The sequence below is a fragment of the Myripristis murdjan genome, chromosome 23 (genome assembly GCF_902150065.1).
Source record: "Myripristis murdjan chromosome 23, fMyrMur1.1, whole genome shotgun sequence".
NCBI lineage: Eukaryota > Metazoa > Chordata > Actinopteri > Holocentriformes > Holocentridae > Myripristis > Myripristis murdjan.
Window position 1 is genome coordinate 23,597,482 of NC_044002.1, and position 25,105 is coordinate 23,622,586.

At 41.3% G+C, this 25,105-nt stretch overlaps 1 protein-coding gene across 1 annotated transcript; it reads left to right on the forward strand.

Moving 5' to 3' along the window:
* The first annotated feature begins 1,426 nt into the window (after positions 1 to 1,426).
* On the forward strand, positions 1,427 to 23,516 carry LOC115354974 (serine/threonine-protein kinase 38-like). Its single transcript, XM_030045552.1, has 14 exons — positions 1,427 to 1,816; positions 8,364 to 8,503; positions 10,197 to 10,248; positions 10,569 to 10,691; positions 11,054 to 11,137; positions 11,490 to 11,613; positions 12,411 to 12,565; positions 13,073 to 13,175; positions 13,470 to 13,531; positions 14,137 to 14,254; positions 15,632 to 15,755; positions 16,394 to 16,489; positions 16,971 to 17,062; positions 18,324 to 23,516. The coding sequence occupies exons 2-14, from the start codon at positions 8,370 to 8,372 to the stop codon at positions 18,437 to 18,439; spliced, it is 1,383 nt and encodes a 460-aa protein (XP_029901412.1). The 5' UTR covers positions 1,427 to 1,816; positions 8,364 to 8,369; the 3' UTR covers positions 18,440 to 23,516.
* Positions 23,517 to 25,105: the final 1,589 nt, after the last annotated feature.

A 25,105-nucleotide genomic window follows, 5' to 3' on the forward strand; every position in this document is an offset into this window, starting at 1 on the left:
ATAACCACACCTGTAGCAGAGTGAGAACCACTGAAGAGCTTTGAGGTATATGGGGGGGGGAATGAGTGGAGGAGGTTATGTTTTATATAAAAGGCTGTTTAGATCATCAACAAGACACATGAAGCACCATGCTAATAAATGTGGAGGTAACAGGAGGGTTAAATAAACTAATAAATTAAATTATATATATAAAAAAAAAGTGATATCTGAGCCCTCATCTCTGGAACCAAACCAAACTTTGCGAGGCTGCAGGCGGCCGGCCGGTGCGTTTTACAGCCCCGAAATCTAAATATAGCAGCTGTGTCACATTCGAGTGGGCCCCTGGTTGATGTGAGCAATATAAAAACAGTCTTGTGCACTGGGCACCACACCCAGAAGAGTGTTAGGAGGGTACACCCACCGCCGGGACATGTTGACATCACCGCTGCAGCAGCCACAGTGTTGTAAAAGTCCAAATAAGGACACTTGTGGCAAAGAAACTTCCCCCCCCTAACCGTGCCGCTGTGTCTCAGCCTCGTCTGTGTTTTCACCGACAGCGTGATAAAAACCTTGTTGTGGGCGTTGTGCTCCTCTTATCAGATCGTGTCAGTAGTAATTAGGGTCAGATCGGGCGGCAACACCTGTTCTTTGTCCTGTAAACCTTAGGTAAACACCGATCAGGCCACAAGGAAATATAGGATTTCAGACAGGCTGACTGAGAATGAGGGCTTTGTCCCCTTTGCTATGCCTTAACAATAAATCAATATTCATCTGATTTATCGTCTCCAAAAAAAAAAAAAGGCACAACCTGCACAATTCCCTTTCTTTTAATTCCCATTTGATTTTCAGCAATTGCAGCAAGGTGCAGTCACCTCAAATTATAAAGTTTCCTCAGCTAAAAATATTCCTATGAGGTATTGCGGCTATTTATAGTCCTTGTATGGCATCCTTTAGAGATTTATAATAGGTATTATTCATAAAAGTTTCCGGACTCTTTGTTGTTCTCTAACAGGCCTGTAATGTCTATTTTAATCAGAGAGAGTGACCTTTTTTTGACCTTGATGACCTTATCAAATATTATGGAATATTTCCTATGAGGTGTTTCTATCCTGTCATATATTTTTCTTGTAATGTTTATATCAGAACTTTCTAAAAAAAAAAAAAAAAATGCATCATAGACTATCTATAGTTATTTTCATTGCGGTTAACATTAATTTGCACTGACTATAAAGCCCTTTAATTACGTAATTCAGTGTAGCCTTCATCTGGTAGCCAAATGAACCTGCGTGCTGGAACGCGACCCTCCCCCCCCGTGGCAAGCCGACGCTTCTCATTGGCCGGCGGACGCGTCGCTCACACTGTATTAGCACCCTGATGGGTCAGAGGAAAACACCCGGTCCCTCTTCTCCGCGGTGATTGGCTGCCGGTCACGTCAGTAACACTTGACGCTGTTGCGTGGCACGAACGTCTGGGTGAGCTCAACTGTCCCAGGAAGCAGCAGCAGCGGTGGTTATTTTATTTTTTTATTTTTTATAGAAAGAAAGAAGAGGAAGCTGTGGATTTCGAGGTCGGAGGAAACGAAATGGAGTAAATTATTTTCAAGTGATGCTAGACTAGTTATCGGCGCCGTCAAGGAGCATTTATTGTGTTTTTTTTGCGGCGATATCGGCAATGTTTGCTGCTGAAGCGGCTCGGCTCGTCTGCAGGGGGTAACCGGAGCTTTAGCTAACAGTCGCCTCAAAAACAGGCAGAAAACACAGATAAGACAAAACATTTCTTTCAGCTGGGAGGTGAGCTGGCGGCAAGCCAATAATTGACTCTGGAGCAGGACACGGAGGTAGGTGGAAAGTTAAATTCTCCATAAAAGCTGTTGTTTCTTTCTGTTTTTTAATGTAATATTGATGCATTTTGAATGTATTGCTGTCACGGAGCCTGGCAAAGGGAACATGATATCAGCACAAAATAACTCTAAATAGGCTAAAATCATTAGTGTTGTTAAATAAATCGATGAAGATACCCAATATCAACCATAATAACGTCCCTGGCTGTAAATTAAAATAAAAAATAACGTTATGTTACATATACACTCCTGGATGAAGGTAGTCTGTGTTTGGGAATAGGCAGCAATCCACAAAAATAAATTTTCACATATAGGTGACATCTATTTAAAACATTTTGGCCGCTTGAGACATCAAAAAAAAAAAAAAAAAAAAAAAAAGAGCTGTGATCCTATAATAAACTGAACAAGGCTACCGTACAAATATCACTGCAAAATGATAATTTCCAACAGATGTACAGTGATGCCATAGATAAAAAAAAATACTAAAACGCTAAATCATTATTATTATTATGGGTGTCTGTTATTGGGATGGTATGGTGTTTTTTTTTTTTTTTTTTTTTTTTTTTTTTTTCAGTAGTCGGTTGTGTTTATTTGACATTTCAGTTACTACAGTAGTTGACTACAAAATATAATACATGCAAGTAAAGACATGTGAGAATTTGTATTTACTTTAATTTTTTTTATGTCTGTTTTCAATCATGCTCTTAAGCCTATAAGTTTATGTGAGGTGTGAATGTTTTTTTTTTTTTTTTTTTTTTTTACAGTAGTCGGTTGTGTTTATTTGACATTTCAGTTACTACAGTAGTTGACTACAAAATATAATATATGCAAGTAAAGACAAATGAGAATTGAATGCATGTCATCAACATTAAATAGCTTCTTTTTTTTTTTTTTTTGTCTGTTTTCAATCATGCTCTTAAGCCTATAAGTTTATGTGAGGTGTGAATGTTTTTTTTTTCCTTTGTTGCAGCATGGGAAGTAACACCTTGCATGAGTGTGAGAGAAAAGCCCAGTGTTTTTCTTTGGTTTGTTTTTAGGAGGATAGTGTATATTTCTTTACCTTTGTCTCTGTGCCATCCGCAGATTAAGGCTCATGTTATTCCCAGTTAGAGGTCATGCACAGGAGGGCATTCCCAGCATTTTTTAGGAACCCGTCGAGCTGCATGTTAATGTCTGACCGTCTGTTTTCATGCATTGCCTTTGTTGTCAGTCCAAACCTCCTGCAGGTTCAGTCTGCATAGCATCACCACTGACAATCGGCCTGTGTTTTTGTTTAGTTTTGTTCCTCCAGGCTACGTTTTCTTTTATTCTTTTTTTTTTTTTTCTCACGGTAAAACAATACAAAATACCACAAGGCTGCCTCTTAGAAACCTCTTATCAAAAAGAGCTATGATCCCATAATAAACTGAAGAAGGATGCTGTGCAAATGTCACTGCTAAACAATAAATTCCTACAGGGATATGTCATGATACCATAGATCAAAATACAAAATACCATAACATGTGATAAGATCATTACTGAATATCACAGAAACACTGCGGGCGTCTGTTACTGGAGTGCTGTGGTGATTTTTCAATAGTAGTTGGTTGTTTATTTGACAGCTTGGAACACTTGAGGACGTTATAGATCTTAGTTATAGGCGTATGAGGTGTGTGTGTGTGTGTGTGTGTTTGTGTGTGTGTTTGTCATCCTTGTGCGCCCCACTCCTCCCTCACTTTGGCTTCATGACTGAGCCCTTTCATTCAGGACGGAAGCTGTTTCCTGTCCAAGTTACTTACAGTACTTACAGGGTGGAGTGTATGTATGTGTGCGTGCGTGAGAGAGTGAGAGTGTATGTGTGTGTGTGTGTGTGTCTGTGTCTGTGTCTGTGTGTGTGTGTGCGCGCATGTAATTTCCATACATTTTTTTTTAATGAATTGAATTTCATTCCAAAAACGGGGGAAAAAGTGACACACTCTCCAAGAAAACGATCGAATGACGATCTCTCCAGGTGGTTCTTGCTGTTTTCCAAAGTGCACACACCCTGCCGGTTTATATTCTAGCTCTGTGCCCGTTGTGTTTCCTGGTCAGATAATAAAGTTCAGTGTGCCAGCAGGCGTACTGTTGACGTTTCACAGCCTCATCACACAATTTCACTGTTGGCTCAAACAACAGGAGGCAAGATTTAACAATTCCAGTAAGCTGATGAGAAGCCGCCTCAGATCCGTCTTGGGTGTGGTCTTGGGAGTGGCCCAAACTTTAATAAAAAAGCTGGTGGCTTATTAGAAGTGTAACAAGTACGCATCTAGGCTTTAAGTCATAATGATGCACAGTGACCCGTCCATACAAGGCAGATTACTCCAAAAACCAGATATTGGATGTATTCAGTATTTGAATACATTCTGCTACCGTTTGTAGATTTTGGAGGAGGGCCAGATTTGGCCCGCGAGCCGCCCTGGTTCTGCTCTGTGAATGGTCTGCTTGCTTTTATAAAGCCTTCCTTGTAAGAGGCAGAGCGGCTGTTTGTTTAGCTGTTGGGTGGATCTGGGAACGTGAAGCCAGACTGAATCCCTCCAGCCTCCACGCTGACGTCGCAGCTCGTAACAGATTGAGTCATGTCCGCTCTCAGTCGTCACCTCTGTGAGAAAAGAGCACCAAAGAAGGAGCTCCGGCCAGTTAAAAAAATAGATTATTTTATTTAGCCATGATTGTGGCATTCATAATAGGCCTATTGGAAGGTCACGATGTTGGATAGATAAAGGCTAATATGGCTGGTTTGAATATGGAAGTGGGGCTCAGCAATATATCGTATTTTAATACCCGCTTCCTCCTCTTTAATGTCTTGTTTCATCTGGTAGGTCAGTCTACTCCAACACCCACTTCACCAGGGAAAGACCCAGGGTCAGCTGCCTTCTTGCTGGCTTCAACATTATATTTGTCTTTTTAAAATAACTAAAAAACAGCAAGTAAAAAAACAACAAGTCCCAGTACGCTCTCCCCCCCCCCCCCCCCCCCCCCCCACATGTAATTCTGATCTGTTAAAGGCAGAATGAGTGGGATTTGTTGTTGCCGTTTGTAAACACAACATTTGAAGCTGGCTCCTCCTCCCTGGCTAAGCGAACCGCCGGCAGCGAGTTTTCATGTCTCAGATGTCAGTGGAATGAAATGGCCACCCAAAATGTAACCTTGCCATCCCAGGGAACAAAACTGTCCCTGTCCAGTAGAAAAGAGGCCAACACCACGTCACTCTTCAACCTCATCGCCTCCCTCAGCGCTCGTCTGCAGGTGAAAATGTTGTAATTACTTTTCTATGCGGTCCACGATTTCCATAGCTTCCTATTGGATGTCGTGCTATCGATCTGGCCCTGCACTCTGTGATTGGCTGGGAGCGACACACCCGCTGCCCAAAGGCCGACGCCCAGAAGAGTCCCGAGTTCAGCAAAACACTAAAATCCAGGCAGGGGGCAGTGTCTCTGGCTAAAGGCTGTTAAAACGAGGCCGAATCAGTGGGTCTGTCTCAATCGAAGGGCTAGATGACTTCTAGGTCGCAGCCTACGGTGCCCACGTAGGAGGCGTCCGACGTAGGTGCCGATATCAGGTATCCCGGAACTAAAAGTTTAGTGAATTGGGACGGCGTAGCCTGCGGAGGATTCCTACGTCATTATTATCGAGGCTTCCCGAAGCGCATTCGAGTGATGCAGCGTAAAATGCCGAAGTAGGTTTGGGAGGTGTGTCAGTGAACACCTGTGCATGAAACAAAACGATAAGCAGCTTCAACGCTCTCAAGGTGGACAACGTTGATTCTGTAGTTTTATGTATTTTATTTTATTTTGTCTTCGTGAAGATGCAGAAAATTAAGATAATTGTTACACCTCACAAATTGCAACAGACTATCCCAATTAAAGTAATTGTACACATGGCTACATTGTAACGTACCTGATGCGCTGATGGTTGCTATGGAAACATCATGCAAAATGCCTATCTAACTCATCTAACTAAACTTGCATTTACAGGCGTTGTTCGGATACAGTTAACAGCTAAACCGAATCTATGGTGGTGATTATAGGCATGAAAACTTATCAAAACGTCATGATATAAACATTAAGACGGTCTAAAACAGGCTTCATAATTCCAGCAATGGTGGCTGATCCAGAAATTCAACTGGACCGAAAGGTACCATGGGAAGTAGGCTGTGATGTCCGCCGCGAAGCATCGTGGAGGTGTATCCTGCAAATTAGTCAGAAATAGGCTGCATCTGTCGGCTGCATTTGCAGGACCCTGCGCGGTAAAATTGAATTGGGACAGCACTTGTCGCGCCGCCGTGACGTAAGCAGCCTACAAATACGACCTAGGTAGCGTACAGCCTTTGAATTGGGACACAGCCACAGCCTCTGACCCAATAGGAGCTGTGGGGTACGACACACACGACCTAACTGGAGCTGCAGTGTTGGACGCTTACAGCAGATGGCGCTAGAAATAAAGGGATGGCGTCCACTCAGGTGTTTTAAGCAGGTAGCGTTGATGTCCTATGATCGCACGCCATCTGTTGTACCCCAATGATATGACACAACATGATGCCGTGACTTCTTCATTTTACCCTCCTTGGACGCTACCTGCTGGCTCTACTTTCCAATTCAAATTGGAAGATGACAAGAAAAGAGACGTTTAATTTCCTTTAAAAAATGGGTACCGGGACTTGTTGTTGTTTATATTGTCATAATCCTCTTTGTTGGCGTTGGTTTCTGTGCTAAAAGTGTTGTTTTGGGGGCTGTTTTGCCATGGAAGGACAGATTTTCTTTAAAATAATGAAAAGGCTATAGGCAGCACTGAGGCGGTTCATTTAGTTTGACCAGTGCAGCTGAAAAAGATCCACACGGAGAAATAAAAGGCTCAAGCTGTTTCAGAAAAATACAGTAATCAGTAATCATTTAGTTTTTTTAGATTTAGCCTTTGACCCCACATCTTATACTCCGTTATTCTGCCCAGGTAAAGTCCCCGGTAAATGAACAACCGCAGTGCCAGCGTCTCGTTTTCCATCAACACAAACCTCTCGAGCGGAGCCAGTCGCAGCGGCTCGTCTCAGACCGCAGGAAGTCCCTTGTTGTTCACAGATTAGTGGGAGCGGTGAAAGGAAAAAAAAAAAAAAAAAAAAAGGTCAGGCGACTAGACAAAACACACGTCCTATCTCTGGGCTGCAGAGCTCTCTTATCTCCAGGCGAACCAATCAAGACCAATCGCACTTTTTAATGGCCTAACGTCAGACTGTTTTGGCGATGGCCGTCGCACCTCTCCTCCCCTGATCACGTCTCCCTCGGCCAAGTCATCACAAAGATATCATCGATACAGAGAGATTTTCACTTCAGACAGTGTGGCTGCAACTCTGCTGAGTTAAACTAAAACACTATTGATGTTTAAACCCTCGGCCGCAGCCTTGAGTGGTCGTCTGTATGGATATCAAAGGTAATCAGCAGGGAGGCACCGATATACCAGCAGGCAGTCGTATCAGCCGGTATCAGCTTTAAAAAGCAATATTGTATTGGCATTGGTTTATCTGGTGTATCAGTTGCTATGGGTGGGAAGATATTGTCATTAAACTGACCTTAAGAAAGGCTTTCTTTGGGCTAGGAGGTGCTGTCGATTAAAACCTTAAAAAAAAAAAAAAACAGGATTTGGCACATTAAACCCGAGCATGTGTGCCTTAAAGGTCACTTTGTGTGAGAGCAGCAACTTTTTAACTTTTTTTTCAGAGTTGGAAGTGAGTCCAGCTTCATCTGGTTGGAGCATTTGTGTGCTGGTCTTTTTATTTCACTCTGAAGTTTGGACCCAATAACCTGATTTCCCCTTGAGGATCAATGAAGTAGTTCTGGTTCTGATTCTGATTCTGATTCTGGATTTGTCACTGTTTGTTTCCCCGACAGCTGAAATGAATTCAGGCACACAGGACACATCCATAGTGTCTCAGTTAGTGTGGATGAGGCGCCGTTCTCTTGCTAAAGCTAAAGGACCGATAAAACAAAACCAGTGTAACTTTACGTCACATTTTGTCAAGTGCAGCTTCACAGCGAATCCCAGAGTTGTCATTTGTGAGTGGTGACAAATCTCAAGTGCAAAGATGCGCAGCTTTAAAAAGAGAAAACGGTGTTATTCTCATCGTGGTTAATACGTTTCGACATTAAACCTTCTTTAAAGCTGTGCTGCTGTTAGTCATGAATTTTGTTGGGTGCATATCAAGGCATTTTTCCTGTGTTATTAATGACTTTTTATGAGATATAGCATAGTGCACCATGTGTGGGCAATATTAACATTCCCTATGTTTCCCATCCTTATAGCTGCATTAGTATTTTTTTTTTTTTTTTACATTAACAGGGAAGTTACAAAATGCTGCTGTGTTTACAGGATATTTTTTTTCCAAGAATTGACAGTCTTCTGAAAAGTGATGATGGTGAAAATTGCCGAAAATGAGAAAATACACCGTGCTAGTTTTAAAGCAGCGATTGTGGGCTGACGTGCTGCCTCTGTTTTTCATGTCGGTCCGCTTGTTGATTTGTTTGTTTTTCCCCTCCAGGATAGTATGGCCATGACGGGAGGGACGGCAGCTGCCCTTCCCATGAGCAACCACACCCGAGAGCGGGTGACCGTGGCCAAGCTGACGCTGGAGAACTTCTACAGCACGCTGCTCACCCAGCACGAGGAGCGCGAGATGAGGTACGACACACCTGCACGTTCTCACCTGCACACATTTAAAAACAAAAAAAAAAAAAACACCTGTCCATTTTTTATTGTTTTATTTGCGCCATCTTGAATGGAGAGATCAGGTGAAGGTTTTTTTCCTTTCATTTTTTGGCTGTTGCCTGTTTCTGGAATCAAACCTGTGATCTCTTCTCCTTAAAGGCATAGTTCACCCATTTTGAAATTCTTTTAATTATTTTACTTACCTCCTAAGAGGCACTGAGGGGCAGCGGTGATGCTCCCCTCCTCTCACCGCTCTGGCTGACTGGATGGCCTCAGTGTGAACTATCAGCCTCCTGGCAGTGGGAACATATTCGCCATGTAATCCTCCCAAACAAGCTTTAACAGCACTTTTACCGGTCCTCATTTTGTTGGATTTGACAATTTAATGCACACGGATTACTTTAAGACAGCATTTGTGGACGTGTAAAATCTTGAGCTTGAATTTTAAAGGCTGAACGTCTAAACCTGAAAGTTTATTGTCTCTTTATTTGAGCCGGTGTGACACTCAGGAGCGTAGCTGCAGGAGAATTGAATTTATGTGAGCGCCTGTGAAAAGATGAGATGACAGCGTCGCTCCTGCCCTACGTACCACCTGGAAAATAATATCAGAATAATATCAGATTTTTCAAAATGGATGAACTGTCTCTTTAACCTGGTTTACCTGTTTAACCCTATTTTGTACTGATATAAGTGTTACAGAACAACTTAGGTAAGCTCAAACCTGGCTAAGATGCCTGGCTTACTGCTATAAAAGGGCCAAAAAAACCTTAAAAAAATTGTCTTTACACTGAGAAGTCTGACTGAATCATCTGTTGTTTTTACACTTTTTTGCACTGAAACACACTTTTGAGGTGCAGCGTCCTCTCCTGTGTTCGTGTTAACCTCCATAATAAACATGTCACTGTGTCACTTAGTGTTGCTGTCACTGCTGCGCTCAACATTTCTTTCCCGTCTTTTAAAAGCCATAACTTCTACGTCCAAAGAATCAAAAAAGGGCAGCCAGCAGCCAGACCATTTTCATACCTTTTGCATTCAGTCATCGAACCGGAATAATCTGTTTATCGGTTTATTCGTGGAGGCAGGGAGAATCAGTGGCAGGGGATCAAACGTTCATGTAAACAGCTTAACCAGGATGTGACCTTAACCGAGAGCACGGCCAATAGTCGGGTTTCTCCGTGCATGTAAACACCGCGGTTGATTACAAAAGCCCGTCTGACACCGGAAAACAATCCAGAAGCGTCGGGAGTCAGCGTGACAAAGAGCTGCAGCTCGTATTCAACCTATTTCTATGATGGTGTCACCCGAGAGCCGGCGCATTGTGCAGATGAGACGGGTCGGAGCGTCTCTTTAAGGCAGCAGACGCCCCAGTAAACGCCCCTCCATTTGACCAACAAGGGATTTGGTTCCAAGCTGTCATCCTTTTTTTTTTTTTTTGTCACCTAATCCCTCCTCATCTGTTCTCTTGTCAGTTTCCCCCGACATATTTCCTCAGAAAACAGTCCAAATAACTCATGGGATTCATCATTGATTCAAAAAATATCTTTCAGTGTAATTGAGAAAACAGTTTGGTCATATTTGTGCTGCCGGTCTCCTTTTTTTTTTTTTTTTATAGCTGTTTTGTGTTTTGAAAGCAGGTTTTTTTCAGTGTTTTTTTGTTTCCTTGCAGGCAGAAGAAGCTGGAGAAAGTCATGGATGAAGAGGGTTTGCCAGACGAAGAGGTACAGTACGTTTATGCTCCTTAATAAGGAATCAAAACAGTGAAAGGTCATAAGTCATATTTCTGTAAATATTAATGAAACAGACGTATTTACTATTTGCCAAGTGTGATTTTCTGCTTCCTTGTTGCAGCCGCAAGTGTTTTTCTCCTTCCCCTCCTTCTTCTTCCTCTTTTTCTTCTTCTCCTTCTACTTCCTCTTGTTCTTGTAATTGTTCTGCTTTGCGTTGACCCTCTCCCTCACCTCCTTCTCCTCCTCCTTCTTCTTGTCCTTCCTCCACCTCTTCTTCCTCAGATGACTCGGTGTCTCGTTGTGTTTTGCAGAAGGTGATGCGGCGCTCCCAGCACGCCCGCAAGGAGACGGAGTTCCTGCGGCTGAAGAGGACGCGACTCGGCCTCGACGACTTCGAGTCCCTCAAGGTCATCGGGCGAGGCGCCTTCGGAGAGGTGCGCTCAGCTTTTAGCAAAATGAGAGAGTGGAAAGCCTTCACACTTCCTAAAACGTCCTCTAAACCTTTGCTGTGGGGCATAAAAAAGACGTTTGTAAGCCAGCAGAGTGCACAAGGTGTCAGAAACTTGGGTTTTAAGAACCAACTTTGTGCAGTTTAAACACATCATTTATCTCATTTCCTTTGTGCCAGACTGTTAAGTGACAGTTGTACTGAAATTATAATATGAAAAAAAGTGATTTTACAATGTAAATTTGGTGCAAAGATGCAAGGTAATAGAGAATAATGACATTTCCATGACATGCAGTTGTTTGTTTGTTTGTTTTTTACTCAGATATATTTTAATATTTTCGCCCTCAGGTCCGTTTGGTGCAGAAAAAAGACACAGGACACATTTACGCCATGAAGATTTTGAGAAAAGCAGACATGCTGGAGAAGGAGCAGGTATGAACGTCATGGATTTTTAGAGCAGTGATACGACTGTAAACAACATCCTCAAGTGTGCCATGGCTTTTATTTTTACGCAGAGTCACCAACTGTTTAAAAAAACGTTCCTTTAAAGTAACGTGCTTAACGAGAAAGTGCCATCATTGCAAGAGCGAACAGTTTCTTGTGTTTCCTTGACTCTTTTCCATGATAATTCTATCATTTTCACATGATAACAGTGGTAATAGCATTGCATTAACACAGAAATGTTTATGTGTAAATCTTAAGAATGGGGCTCGGTGGCTCTGTTGTTTTTTCATGCCGTCGCTTCGTGGTTGTGAGCGTGTTTCGCGGCGTTTCCTCGGTGCAGGTGGCTCACATCCGGGCGGAGCGGGACATCCTGGTGGAGGCGGACGGCGCCTGGGTGGTCAAGATGTTCTACAGCTTCCAGGACAAGAGGAACCTCTACCTCATCATGGAGTTCCTGCCCGGAGGTGTGTGTGTGTCGCTCGGTGACGACGGGCTTTCGTGTTTTGAATTTGAATTTGTTTTAAATTTGCATGCAAGCCCATAAAACGCTGCGTTGTGGAATTTCTTTTAATGCGCATGCCTGAGTCATCACTTTTTATGGGCGGTGCTGCCCCCCCCCCCCCCCACAACACTCATAACACTATATTTATACACTATATTCATTATTTGAAGGTACGCTCGTGTGAAAGCTTCACCTGTTTTATTTCCGTTTAATTATTTAAAACATCAGGAAAGGGCATCAGAAGATATCGGGTTAGGTTTTTCCCTATCCTTGTTTTTTTTTTTTTTTTTTTTAAACATGACTGGATTTCTCTTTATCTTAAAGTAGCCAAGAAGTAATTCACCAATAAATTACCAATTTTCCACTACTTCATTAGTCTCTAATAGCTTTATCACAGTTTTTGACTAACTCGACTAATAAATCCCAGGATTTGAACATGCAGTTAAAGGAGAAATCCAATGTTTTGAGCAGAATACCCTTTTTTCTGACTTAACCCAAACTGAGACAAGATGTTGGACACCATTTTCACCTCTCTACGTCCAGTGGTTCAGTTCCTATGGGTAGCATTTCATGTTAGCTTAGCATAAAGACTTAAAGTCTATGGGAGTCGTTAGCCTGGCTCCGTCAAAAAGTAAAAAAATAAAGTTTACAGCAACTCCAAAGCTGTCTTATTTACACAGTGGATCGTGTATTTTCTTTAACAACATAAAAAATAAATAAAATTTTTAAAAAGCGTGTGACCTTTGACCTTGTTGCCAGGCGACATGATGACCCTGCTGATGAAGAAGGACACTCTGTCTGAGGAGGCGACTCAGTTCTACATCGCCGAGACGGTCCTCGCCATCGACTCCATCCACCAGCTGGGCTTCATCCACCGAGACATCAAACCAGACAACCTGCTGCTGGACTCCCGGGTGAGACACACACACGCACACACACACACACACACACACACACACAGAGAGAAGAGTGTTTGTGTTGCTTTACTTGTGAGATTCTACCTGTCTTTTTCTGTCTGTATTTTTTTAGATTAGCGATGTCTGTTTTTTTTTTTTTTGTTTTGGGTTTTTTTTGGGGTTTTTTTCCCCCAAAAGTCAAAGGCTGAATTAATTTGATGCATTCCAGCTTCCCAGTGTCCTGTGAGCAGCTGCCAGCAGGACACAGCCAGTTTGTCCTTGTATATTATTACAGCATCGACGAGTCTTCCAGAAATAGACAGAAGATACAGAGACATGATGTTCGATTTGTGAATCCTGATGTTGATGTTTTTTTTGTCTCGTCTGTGAACAAGAACGGCGACAGAATGGTCTTACTTCAGAAAATTCCCCTCCTCTTTCTATCCTTTTCTTCCTCTTTCTGTCCGTGTGAGGTCATGTATTTCTCCATCGAGTGTAATAATTTAACCGTTTGTTTTCTCACAGGGTCACGTCAAGCTGTCAGACTTCGGTTTGTGCACGGGACTGAAAAAGGCTCATCGCACGGAGTTTTACCGGAACCTGACGCACAACCCGCCCAGCGACTTCTGTGAGTTCAAATCCACTGTTGAGTCGAAAAGGTGCAAAGTTGACAGCAGGAAGAAAGACCAAAACCACCTGGGACTATAATAATACAGTTATAAGCACATTCTCATATGATTTATAGAGACCAGAGGGTTATTATTGTGGCATTTTTAGCACAAAGTCTCAGGTAAAACTCAACACAGAAGCAATCCAGAGTATTTTTCACTCTTTGAAAAGTTATTCTGCTAAGACATGTAAATATTAAAGAGTCATTCTGTCTTTCTTCTTTTTTTTTTCTTTCTTTCTAAACAACCTGCAGCTTTTCAAAACATGAACTCCAAGAGGAAAGCAGAGACCTGGAAGAAGAACCGGAGGCAGCTGGTAACACTTTGTCTCATATTTTTTGTCATATTTTCTACGTTTTTGTTTTTTTTTTTCACATTGAACCGATGCCACATGAGTAAACAGTGTAATAAATAATCCCTGTTCACGCCGCACCTGTTTGTCAGTGTAAACAGCATAAATCTTACTATTATCACCGTCTCACATTAAGCTGTTTCATCTTAAGATCGATGTGGAGGCTTTGCAGTTAAATCACATTTCGACTGTGAATAAATGTGCTGTTTCCAGTGTGTCAGGTTAATTTGGACTTAAATCAAATGTTTGTTTTTTTTTTGTTTTTTTTTTTCGATCATTCGAGGATTACAGCCAGGTACAGAGCAATTTTACCTGGCTGTAATCCTCGAGAGAATATCCTCAAGAGCATTGTGCCTTTATACAATATTAACCAGTGCATGAAAGGTTTTCTCCAAGTAGTGCACATAGTTTATAAATGAGCCAGTGAATCACGGATATCTGAAAATATAAACAAGGCTGAACTCAAGTTCAACCTGGCAACATTTCCTTCCTCAAAGTATTCAAAGGGTAACATGGATTCCAGTTATGTTTTATTTTATTTGATGTTTTTCTCTCGTCGTGACCGGCAGGCTTATTCGACGGTGGGAACGCCGGACTACATCGCCCCCGAGGTCTTCATGCAGACGGGCTACAACAAGCTGTGTGACTGGTGGTCTCTGGGCGTCATCATGTACGAAATGCTCATCGGTAAGAAGCAGCCGCTCGCCCGCACAGGGAGATCGAGCTAAAGGCGATATATGTTTTATGCAAGAAGATGAAGATTTCTGTGGCATTTTTTTGCTGAAAGTCACAGTGACATGAATTAAACTGGACGACTGAGCCACCGGTGCACAAGAGATAAAGTTTGTGTTTTATTTGGAAAATCTACAAACAGTGAATAGTGTCGTATATATACACTACTCACAAAAAGTTAGGGATATTTGGCTTTTGGGTGAAATTTATGGACAATATAAAAAGTTCACGCTACAGTGATATTGTATCATGAAAGTAGGACATTTAAGTAGAACCATGCACTGGTGATTTCCTCATCTCAAACAATTTCTTGAAACAAAAGCCAACAACAGTGGTGGATATACCACAACAAAAAATGTCAGTGTCAATAACTTGTCATGTGCCCTTGAGCATCAATTACAGCTTGACAACGACGTCTCATGCTGTTCACAAGTCGACTTATTGTCTGCTGAGGCATGGCATCCCACTCTTCTTGAAGGGCGGCCCTCAGGACATTGAGGTTCTGGGGTACAGAGCTCCGAGCCTCTACACGGCCACTCAGCTGATCCCATAGGTTTTCTATGGGATTCAGGTCTGGAGAAAGTGCAGGCCACTCCATTTGAGGTACCCCAGTCTCCAGCAGCCGTTCCCTAATGATACGACCTCGATGAGCTGGAGCATCAAACACCTGATGTGAATTTTGCCGTTAAACTCCTTGTTAGAGAACAGCAACTTGTGCAAAAAGTACTGAAACATTGAACAGTTGGACATGTGCATTCAAAAGTTTACAGAAGGTCACATTAAGTTCACCTGTAAAGGTTATAATGCATTTTAGGTTCATCCTGAAATTTCACCCGAAAGCCGAATATCCTTAACTTTTTGTGAGTAGTGTATATATATTTATTTATCTCCTCATTCGATACTATCATGACACTTGGCTGCTGACTCGATATGTATTGATTTCTTAGGTATTGCGATATTATGATTTATTACGATTTTTGTTTTTTTTTTATTATCCTCTAGTTTGTGGATGTTAAGTTTCATGAGGCGAAGTTGCTAAGGCAAATGTTTTATATTTCTTATTTCTTTTTCTATTTCTTATAATTTAATCCCTGTGTTAAGGATTTGAGGGATCAATCAAGTATTTCTGATCCTGATTCTGAAAATGCAGTTACTTCACAGAGTATTTTATTGATCCAAACGGATAAATTTGATATCGTCCATATAATTTCCTTTTTATATATTGATATTGTGCACGTTCATGTACGCTTGCTCTTTTTAGTGATTTACTTCCTGTTGATCGACTTAACCGATTAATCGCCAATCAATTAATCACGTCGTCCTGTCGCTCAGGTTACCCTCCTTTCTGCTCGGAGACGCCGCAGGAGACGTACAGGAAGGTGATGAACTGGAAGGAAACGCTCGTCTTCCCGCCCGAAGTCCCCATCTCAGAGAGAGCCAAGGACTTGATATTAAGGTGTGTGTGTGTGTGTGTGTGTGTGTGTGTATTTGTATACACTGTGTTACTCAGTTTCATTTATTTATGCATTTTAAGTTTAAAATTCAAAACTTTAGCTCTATCTTTTGTCACATGACGTCCTCTGTTTCTCTACGCCTCTGAAACTGCTCGTATCCTGCTGATATTCATATTTCCGTCACTTCTCCTTCTGCAGTGTTGAAATGACTGATCTAACTGATCAGTCAGTTGACAGAAAATTAATTGATTACATTTTTTTGTATTGGAGTCATGGTTTCAGTCTTTTACCAAGTAAAAATCCCAAACATTGAGATGCTAAGATTGTCTTCCTTTTCTCCATTAATATCTTAAATAAATTATTCCTTTGGGGATTTTTTGGCTGCTGATCAGACGTCACTTTGGGCTCTGATCTTTTCCCAAGAGCATTTGTCATAATTTGACTAATCAACACTTAAAATAATCCATACTTGCAGCCCTAGATCTGAGCAAATGTTACTAATTGAAGTTGTTCGATGAGTCGTTTCAGGAACAAAAACGCAGCGGTCGCCATAATTTCCTCTTTCCAACAGTTTGTACAGATAAAGTTTATGGGAGTGGAAGGGGAACGTGTGATTTTTATCGTCACCGTGTTGTTCCAGGTACTGCACTGACGCTGAGAACCGGATCGGAGCCGTGAGCGTGGAGGAGATCAAGAGCCACCCGTTCTTCGAGCCGGTGGACTGGGAGCACATCAGGTAGCCCCTCTGCGTTTGTTAAGACCCCAACGTGCAGCGTTTTCACCGTTTTAGCATAAAAACCTGTCCGTCTGTAAAGCCATGAGCCGCCTGCACAGCGTGTGGCAGGAAGGAAAGGCGACTCTGCTTGTGCTGTGAGTCACTGCGAGTCTCTGCTTAAATAATAAAAACGGTTACAGAAGCAAAGTGTTGTGCAACTTGGACAGCAGAAGAGTTGGTTTATGTATTGCACAGAAAAAGAGGAAGCAGAAACGCACTCCAGTGTTGTAAAGTGCGGCCTGACAGGAGCAGAATCAAAGCAAAATGAAATGATTTGTGAGTGATTTTTGGAGTGGCGTATTTACAATAACACAGTATGTGGAGTAGAGCTGATGTTCTCTTTCAGGAAATGAATGTACAGATTTGTGCTTTTATTTTCTTGGATCGTCATCGCTGTATTTTTTATTTCCAACCCATGATTCCCTCTGTGCCGCCTCCACAGGGAACGTCCGGCCGCCATCTCCATCGAAATCAGAAGCATCGACGACACATCAAACTTCGACGACTTCCCTGAATCAGACATCCTGCAGCCAGGTCGGTCACCAGGCGTGAAATAAAAAAAAAAAATAAATACTTATCATGCATATATTTATCTGCTCCATAACAACGTCTAAGATCCTCACAATGTGTTCAAAATGTAGATCCAAAATATTCTCTGTCAGACTTTAGGGGGTGAGGAGAGCTAACGTGTGGATTTCTGTCATACGTTTTGAAAATGACAACATCTTTATTTTCAACCTCACTCACTTTTTGGCTACTGACTCATGAATCCAGGTGATATTTCCTCAGGACCCCCAGTCACAGGATGAGTTTCTCTTTTTAGGCTCATTTGATTTGATCAGAGTGCCGCTAGAAAAAAGGCAGAACTTGGAGGAAAATTAACAAAAACAGAAATGATAATATAAATATGTAGTGGAAATATGTTTTTTCTCTTTTTGCAAAATGATGCTGGCACGACCCTGGAGGGTCTTGACCTCCAGACTGAGAGCAGGTGCTCAAGGAGTGACAGTCGATAGGCACAGTCTGTGTCGCCCTCTAGTGGCAGTGAGAAGAATGACCCCCAGTGCAGTGTTAGCAGTCAAGAGGAACATGGGAACGCCAGCTTCCAGCCTCTGGAAAAGTTATGGAAAATGTCAATTTGTAGAAAAGTTGTGTCAGTCGGAAATCTCTGTTAAGGCTTGAAATTCTTAATAAGAAATAATGAACAGAGGGTGGAATAATTGAGCCATTTACACAGATAGATAGATAGATAGATAGACAGAGAGAGAGAGAGAGAAAGAGAGGACAATAGATAGATAGATAGATAGATAGATAGATGTACTTTTATCACTCCCAAATTGGGACAGTCTTGTGTTGCAGCACGGTATACATAGCAATCTATATTTATATAAACACAAAAAACAGCTTACTTGAATGTCTGTCTGTTGTAGAGAGGTTGAATTAAATGAAATGAAAGTCTGAGGCATTCTCCTTTGGGGGGAAAAAATGGTAATAGCCTTTATTTCATCTTAACTTTGCTGCATCCTCTAAACTAAAGAGCACCTTGTTTGGATGATTATTATTATTTTATTTTTATATTTTTTTTGGACACTAAACATCATGTGCCACTTTTGGCTCATCTGTAGAATTTGAATTACAGACACTTATACAGGCAGTTATAGGCACTTTTTTGTTTTCCTCATGGAAAGTAAAGATTAGATTGAATTTACGCAGAAACCATGGAATAGTCTTTGTAAAGCGCCTTTAAACAAAGTGTGTGACCACTAATATATTTTGTTTGTTTGTTTTTCACCAGCCAACGTGACGGAGCCGGACTTCAAGTCGAAGGATTGGGTTTTCCTCAACTACACCTACAAGCGTTTCGAGGGTCTGACTCAGCGCGGCACCATCCCCACCTACATGAAGGCATGAAGGCCTGAAGCGCCAGAAGAAGAAGGGGACGTGACGTTTACGGACACAGGGTCGGGCCGCCGAGCCCCGCCGGTGCTGCAGGCGTCCTGCCAGCGCGGGCCGCCGTCCCAATTCAGCCCTCATCACAAAACAAGCTCTTTAGGTTCGCTCAGCCGCCGCAAGAAAACCCAACAACTCGGGAATTGAGGAACGTTAACGCATTACCTCGGGTGTTTGTATCATACATGTGCCGTCTTTAGCCGTAGGTCTCAGGCCAGTTCACTAACTAGGACACTAAGTCAGCAAATCTGCATGTTCAGCGGCTTGTGGAGAGGAGCTTCACCGGGAAAAAAACAAAAAAAAAAACTTCAGAATGAGTCAGCGTTTCAGCGTCTTCAGGCGGCGCTCACACGGACGCTTCTCGTGCGTCGAAAAAATAGAAGAAAAAAATACGGACGGTATGAAATTCATTTCGATGATAACTAAAATATCACAACCGAATGCATTAAAAAGTTTAAAGGAGCAGTTCACCCAAAATACAAAACAAAATGGTATTTTCCCCAAGTGTTTTCTGTGCATCCAGGTAGTTTCTGTGTGATTTGTTGAGGTTTCCAGTCTGTCTCCCTTCACTCCGGCACAGTGGGGCTGCATCGAGATGGTTTTGTTTTGTGGAGCTCAAACTGTCAAAACTTTACTTGTGAAAACGTCTGAAAGCGAGGATCCATCTGCCTCTAATTGGTGCTCGCTGAGGGGGGGCAGGTGGATCCAGCTTGACGGCGTTCTTTGGCGGGGAAATAGTTCCCAACAAATCCCGTCGCCTCCGGCAGCTGTGGCTCATATCGGGTGTCCCGTGTCGTTCTCTTTGGGAAAGAGCCGCTGCTGTCGGGTTTTTCCACATGAACATTTTTGACCGTTTGAGCTCCAGGCAAGGAAAGGGAGGCAGACTCACCAAGTCACACAGGAATGCGCTGTGGGTTTCTGCACGCATGAGAACGTCCTGGAAATGTCACCGAGTTTGAAAATGTGCTTTACAGGCCTGGAAACGTTTTGGAAAATGAAAGCAGAATATCATACAAAAATTCATGTCCTCCATATCGGTGGCTGAGATCCTCACAGTGTGTTCAAAATGCCTCATTGCCATCCTTACGCACTTGTGACTCTTCCATGGATTTAAATAGCTGTAATTTAGTGATTCTTTTGTGCTTATGACTCAAAAACCAAGCAATGTTTCTCTATTTACACTCTTTTGATTTGATCAGAGGCCAAGAGGCTGCAGGCTGTTAAGTGTCCCACAAGGAAAAAGGCAAAACTTGGAGGAAAATCAACAAAATTAGACACAAAAATCCAGGAAATGTAATGGAATTTGAAAAATCTGCCGGAAATGTTCTGGAAAATGATGAAATATCCTTGAAAAAATTTAAAAAGTTGCTGAAATTTGGTCGAGCTCCAGCCTGAGATGGGAGAAAAAGGAAGATATTTTTATTTCCTCCAAAGCAGCTGTTGATTGAGATTTATTTTATTTGTTTTCGGTTTCCACTCCTCAAAATTGTAAATGTTGCTTCAGTGTGACACCGCAAAAATACAGTCGTGGAAGTCTGGTACGTGTTAATGGAAAAGTCTTGGAGTCAAACTGGTAAAGAAATGCAGAAACCCTGAAGTCAGAGCAGCTTTTGGGCGACCTGTTCCTGAGGAAAAAAAAAAAGAAAAACACTTCAAATCAGACCCGTGTGGTACCGTCCTGCGTGAACGCCGCCTGACGCTGCAAACGACGACGTCCGTCTCGACGAAGCCCATCCTGTCTTCACGGATTCTGTGTAGATAAATCTGTTTGTTTTTTGTTTTTGTTTTTTTGTTTTCTTTTTTAATCAAATCAGTGCCACAATTAACCAACCGTTGTACATTTCCCGCCCCCGTGTTTCAATTAGAATCAACCCGAGAGCCAATCGCTTCTTTCTCTAAAACGTGCAAAGTGCCTTTGAATAGCCGATAGAAAATATTTGATCAGATGTTTTATCGACATTATCAGAGGATTAATCGTCAGGCTTTGGATTAAGAACGCTTGAGCGAGAAGAATGGCAACAAGGAACTGTGAAACAGAGACGACTACTGACAGAGAAAGACGAGTAAAATCATCTCTGCGTTTAAAACTGAAACGCTCGCGCCCGGTGAAACCGATCTGAGGGGAGAAAACTCAGTGATAAACGATGATGTTGGCACAAAGTTTTTATAGTTATGGTTTCTTTTTCTTTTTTTTATCATATTGCCTCAAAGCAAACCAACAAAATATCAAGATGACAAGCAAAGATACAACTAAAGTAGATCACAAACTAACAATAATTTAAAAAAAAAAAAAAAAAAAGGCGTTGATTTGGTAAATATAAGAAGAGAATGACACATTTGTGGCTTTTAGCGTCCTCACGTTATGTTGAGTAATTTAGATTTGTGTTTCTCTTGGAGTCATCAGTGTTAAAAAAAATAAAAATTAAAATAATAATAAAAAAAAAAAAAAAAATCAGGCCTGTGCTTCACGACAGAACAAGCTGTTAAATCTCGGCGTTTGCTTGGATTTGTGAGCAGAAGGAGGCTGAAGACAGTAGTTACCAAAGATCACCACCTCTCGATCCAAACAGAAGAACAGATGTAGCCGCTGCCTCTGCTGCACTTAACCTTCCAGACTACCTTGTAACAAAAAAAACTAAAAAAAAAAAAAAAAAACAACAAAAAAATCACCTTTACAGACGAGCTCGTGTACGTTTTGAGACTGATCTGCTGTTTTCTGTGTCCTGCGCCTGTCAGACAGAAAGAGATCTGAGACTGAAGCTTTCCTGTTACCGCATCTGCTCGCTGTCAAAAAACAAAAAAAAAAAACAAAAAAAAAAGCAAAGTGGAGGCATGAAGGTCGTACGAACAGGCGATCCGACTGAAGCTGCAGCCGTCGTGCAAATTTCCCCTCCAGCCTTTTAGTGCTGCTGCTCCGACTCCGAGAGGAAGAATCTGGAAACAGTCAAATGGATATCCAGGATTAACCCTTTGAAACCTCAGCAAACTCACTTGATTTCTCTCAAAAACGTGTGGGGGAAAAAGTGACAAATAGCGCACACACAAAAAAAATTACCAGTAAAAATATAGCAAAAATAATTTAATTAATTAAAAATAAATTACATGAAAATTGGCAAAAAAAAAAATTTAAAGTACAAGAAAGCTATATTTTTACTTATTAAAATGATATATTTAAATGCGAAGAAAAACAGCAGAAAATTAAGAGAAAGTCACAATTATTAACCCTTACCCTGCAATATATAAGTTAAATTAAGTTAAGAAAATTGCCATAAAATTATCACAAAATTAAAAAAAAAAATTACCAAAAAAAAGAAAACAAAATAAAAAAAAAAAAAAGGCCCCTGGTTTCCAAAGGGTTAAAAAAAAAAAAAAAAACCTGAACATGATTTTTTAAATTGACCAAGAAAAAAAAGAAAGTGCAGGTCGGGGTCAAAGGTCATGGCGTAAACCCTTGGATGGTGCAGGCGAGCAGCAGCACAGGTGCAGGGTGGGAGATTTTTGCGGGTGGCCGCGGCGCGTTCTCGATGTGTCGACTCACTGGAACACGACGAAACCAACATGGCAACCCGTCGTGTGTGTGTGTGTGTGTGTGTGTGTGTGTGTGTGTGTGTGTGTGTGTGTGTGTGTGTGTGTGTGTGTGTGTGTGCGTGCACGCTCAGCTTGAAACATCGAACTCTCTCCATTTGTTCCACATTAGATGTTTATTCCCTCCTGTCTCTTCCATGTAGATTAAACGCAGATTAACGAGGTTCGGGAGGGCAAATATTTGGGATCCATGAGATTCACATATACATATAAATATACAGAAATATATATATCTATATATTTAAAATGACTTGAAATCCATTACTGTGTCACTTTATCTGAAGGGGGGCTAAAGCATCATGACTTGAGGTTAAAAAAAACAACAAAAACAAAAAACAAAATAAGAGTTCAGAAGCCTGTTTTTATACGGAGGGTCGGCGGTGCCAAAACTCCCTCTGCACAATATCTGTCCACACGGCTGTTTATTACCTCATAGAGACGCCAAGAAATGGACTTTTATTTTCTTGATTTGATGTGTTGAAACAGGAAGTTTGGGCAGGATCACTCACAAGTGCAAAGAAGCATTTTATTTTGAAGGATGAGAGAGGGGGTTTAAAGGTTTATGAAGGTTTTACTGGTTGAACTTTGAGGTCAAGGTGCAGTTTGATGATGTCACCGTTCAGGATGCTCCGTCTGGGGTCATGTGAGGTCATTTCTCGGGGACGTTAATGCGGTCTGAAACTCCGATGTCATGTTTGTGTTTTTCTTCACGTTGTGGGCACAGTCGACCTTCCATACGGGGTCGACCGCACCACTCGCTCATTAATATCAACATAAGATAATTTTTTTTTTTTTTTTTTAACATGCCCCTAAATCTCCACAGGTGCTGCACCAAGAGAAATGCAAATATCAGGAACGGCTGCCTCAGTGCTTTTATTTTCTTATTCTCAGCCTGTGTTAGGAGATAATAAATGGCCGCGTTCTGCATGTTGGTTTTTGTCCCACCGGCCCTCCCGTACTTCAATCTTCCACATGTCCCACGCAGCCTCACCAGGCCAAAATGAGCACGACCGCTCAGACTCTCTAACATCACATCGGTTGTCATTTTTATTCCCGGCTACTTGGTGCAGCTTGAGCCCACCAGGACGCACTGCTTTCTGTATTAGTGGAAAATTATTTCTGAAAAACAACAATTTTTCAGGGGCATCTACCCGTCTGTTGCAGGAAACACAGGAACTGAGCTCACGAGGTTCATTTCACTGTGACTTTAAATATTCAAAACAAAGTCCAGCGTGTTGAACCGCGATGTGACGTTAAAAATAACGTGAACTCGAAAACCTCATTTTGTCAGTTGCTCGCCGTCCACAACATGACGATCTGATTCCACTGAACGACTGAGGGACGACACTGAATCGCTGCCCAGGCCTAAAAAAAAAACCCTCTTATTTATTTTTAATCAGACTGAAACAGTTTTCTGCTTCAGCAAATTAAACTAAAGCCCTGCAGCTACCCCTCCCACCCCCCACCCCCCAGATTATAGGCTACTAATTATTGTTTCATCAGCACTTCATGCCTCATTACAGCAAGAGTTCAGTCTCCACGTGTAAAAAAAAAAAAAAAAAAAAAAGAAAGAAAATAAGAAAGAAAAGAGAAACCACCCTCACTGGCCAGGAATATGCTGTTGTGTATTTTGTGTAACGATGTGTACATACTGTAGTAGACGTCTGAAGGGAACTGTCTGCAGAGCGATGGTGCAAATACTCATTAATATATTCCCGTTGTTGAGTTTTTATGTCAATAAAATGCTAAAAAAAAAAAAAAAAAAATTAAAATAAAAAATAAATAAAACACTTTTAAAGCAGTGTTGTTGTTTATTTTAGTTTAAGAATTGACAAAGAAACAAAACATACATTTGTGAGAAAAAAATAATCAAAGACTCAGATTATAAAGTCAGAAATTTAAGAGAAAAAAACTGGGAAAATCTTAAATTTCAGAATATCCGAGATTTAAGTGGTAAATTTTCAAGAAAAAAAAATTCTGTAATTAAAGTCGGAAATTTCTGAGAAAAAAACTCATTCTCTTGAGATTATAGAGGCAAATTTACGAGAAAAAAGCTCAGTTTTTTTCTCGGTAATGTATCACTTTAATTTTAGACAATATCTGATTTTTTTCTCCTAAATCTACAAGTTTAATCTCATAAATTCTGTTTTTGTTTTTTTCTCAGAATATTAGCCCCAGTCATCAGGCGTATGTATTTTAGTATATTCATGAAACACAGAGCTCAGGCCTACAGAACAGGGGATTCATGAACATGGAACAGGGAGATTAAATTCAGGAACACTGCACAGAAAAGCAGGTCAGAGCTGGAAAAAAGGAATTTAATTTGCACAAGAGTGGGTCAGATAAAAAAAAAATATATATTACCACAGAATAGTTTTCGTAATATTTTACAGATGTGTGACGTGCACAGTTTGGTTGTTGTTTATCCTAGAGGCAGAGAAACCAGAGAAATGTTGCTGTGGTTTTCAGAGGCCACTAGAGGGCGCCCTCGATACACAAAAGAGGATAGCAGCCAGCCTCTCCACTGAGAGCTGGCATTAGGAGCTGATCTGTGCTCTGGTACTGATGTCAGGTTTGAGTTCACTCCGCGATCCTGTCTGAGCTGAGGAAAATTAATCCAACAAACTTAAAAATGCAGCTTTTATCTCCTCATATTCTTTTTTTTTCATCCATCAGTGACAAACAAGTAAAACCCCATGAATAATGGCATGTTTGTTTTATTCTTTTACATATTTTACTGTTTTATGTCCTCCTTAACATTTTACATTTTTATTAACACCCTTCCTTTGTCTCTTATGTCTTACTGCCTTTTTTTTTCTTCTTTTTTTTGCCTCTTTTGTTTGTTCAACTGATCTCCTGGTTTCATTTGCACTGTTTTTATTTTATTCTCTTATTGTAAAGCACTTTGAGCTACACCCTCCCCTGTATGAAAGGTGCTGTACAAATTAATTAACATCATTGTTGTTTTTATTAGTTTTATGGGCATTTTTAGATGGACGGAGGTTCAGATGAGCTTGTTGCTGCGTGGCTGCTGAGGCGATG

Excerpts from the sequence above, each read along its gene's own strand:
- LOC115354974 (XM_030045552.1), top strand. The coding sequence starts at position 8,370 with ATGGCCATGACGGGAGGGACGGCAGCTGCCCTTCCCATGAGCAACCAC. Across the intron at positions 15,756-16,393 it reads GCCAAGGACTTGATATTAAG|GTACTGCACTGACGCTGAGA; the intron begins GTGTGTGTGTGT and ends GTGTTGTTCCAG. Across the intron at positions 16,490-16,970 it reads GTGGACTGGGAGCACATCAG|GGAACGTCCGGCCGCCATCT; the intron begins GTAGCCCCTCTG and ends CCGCCTCCACAG.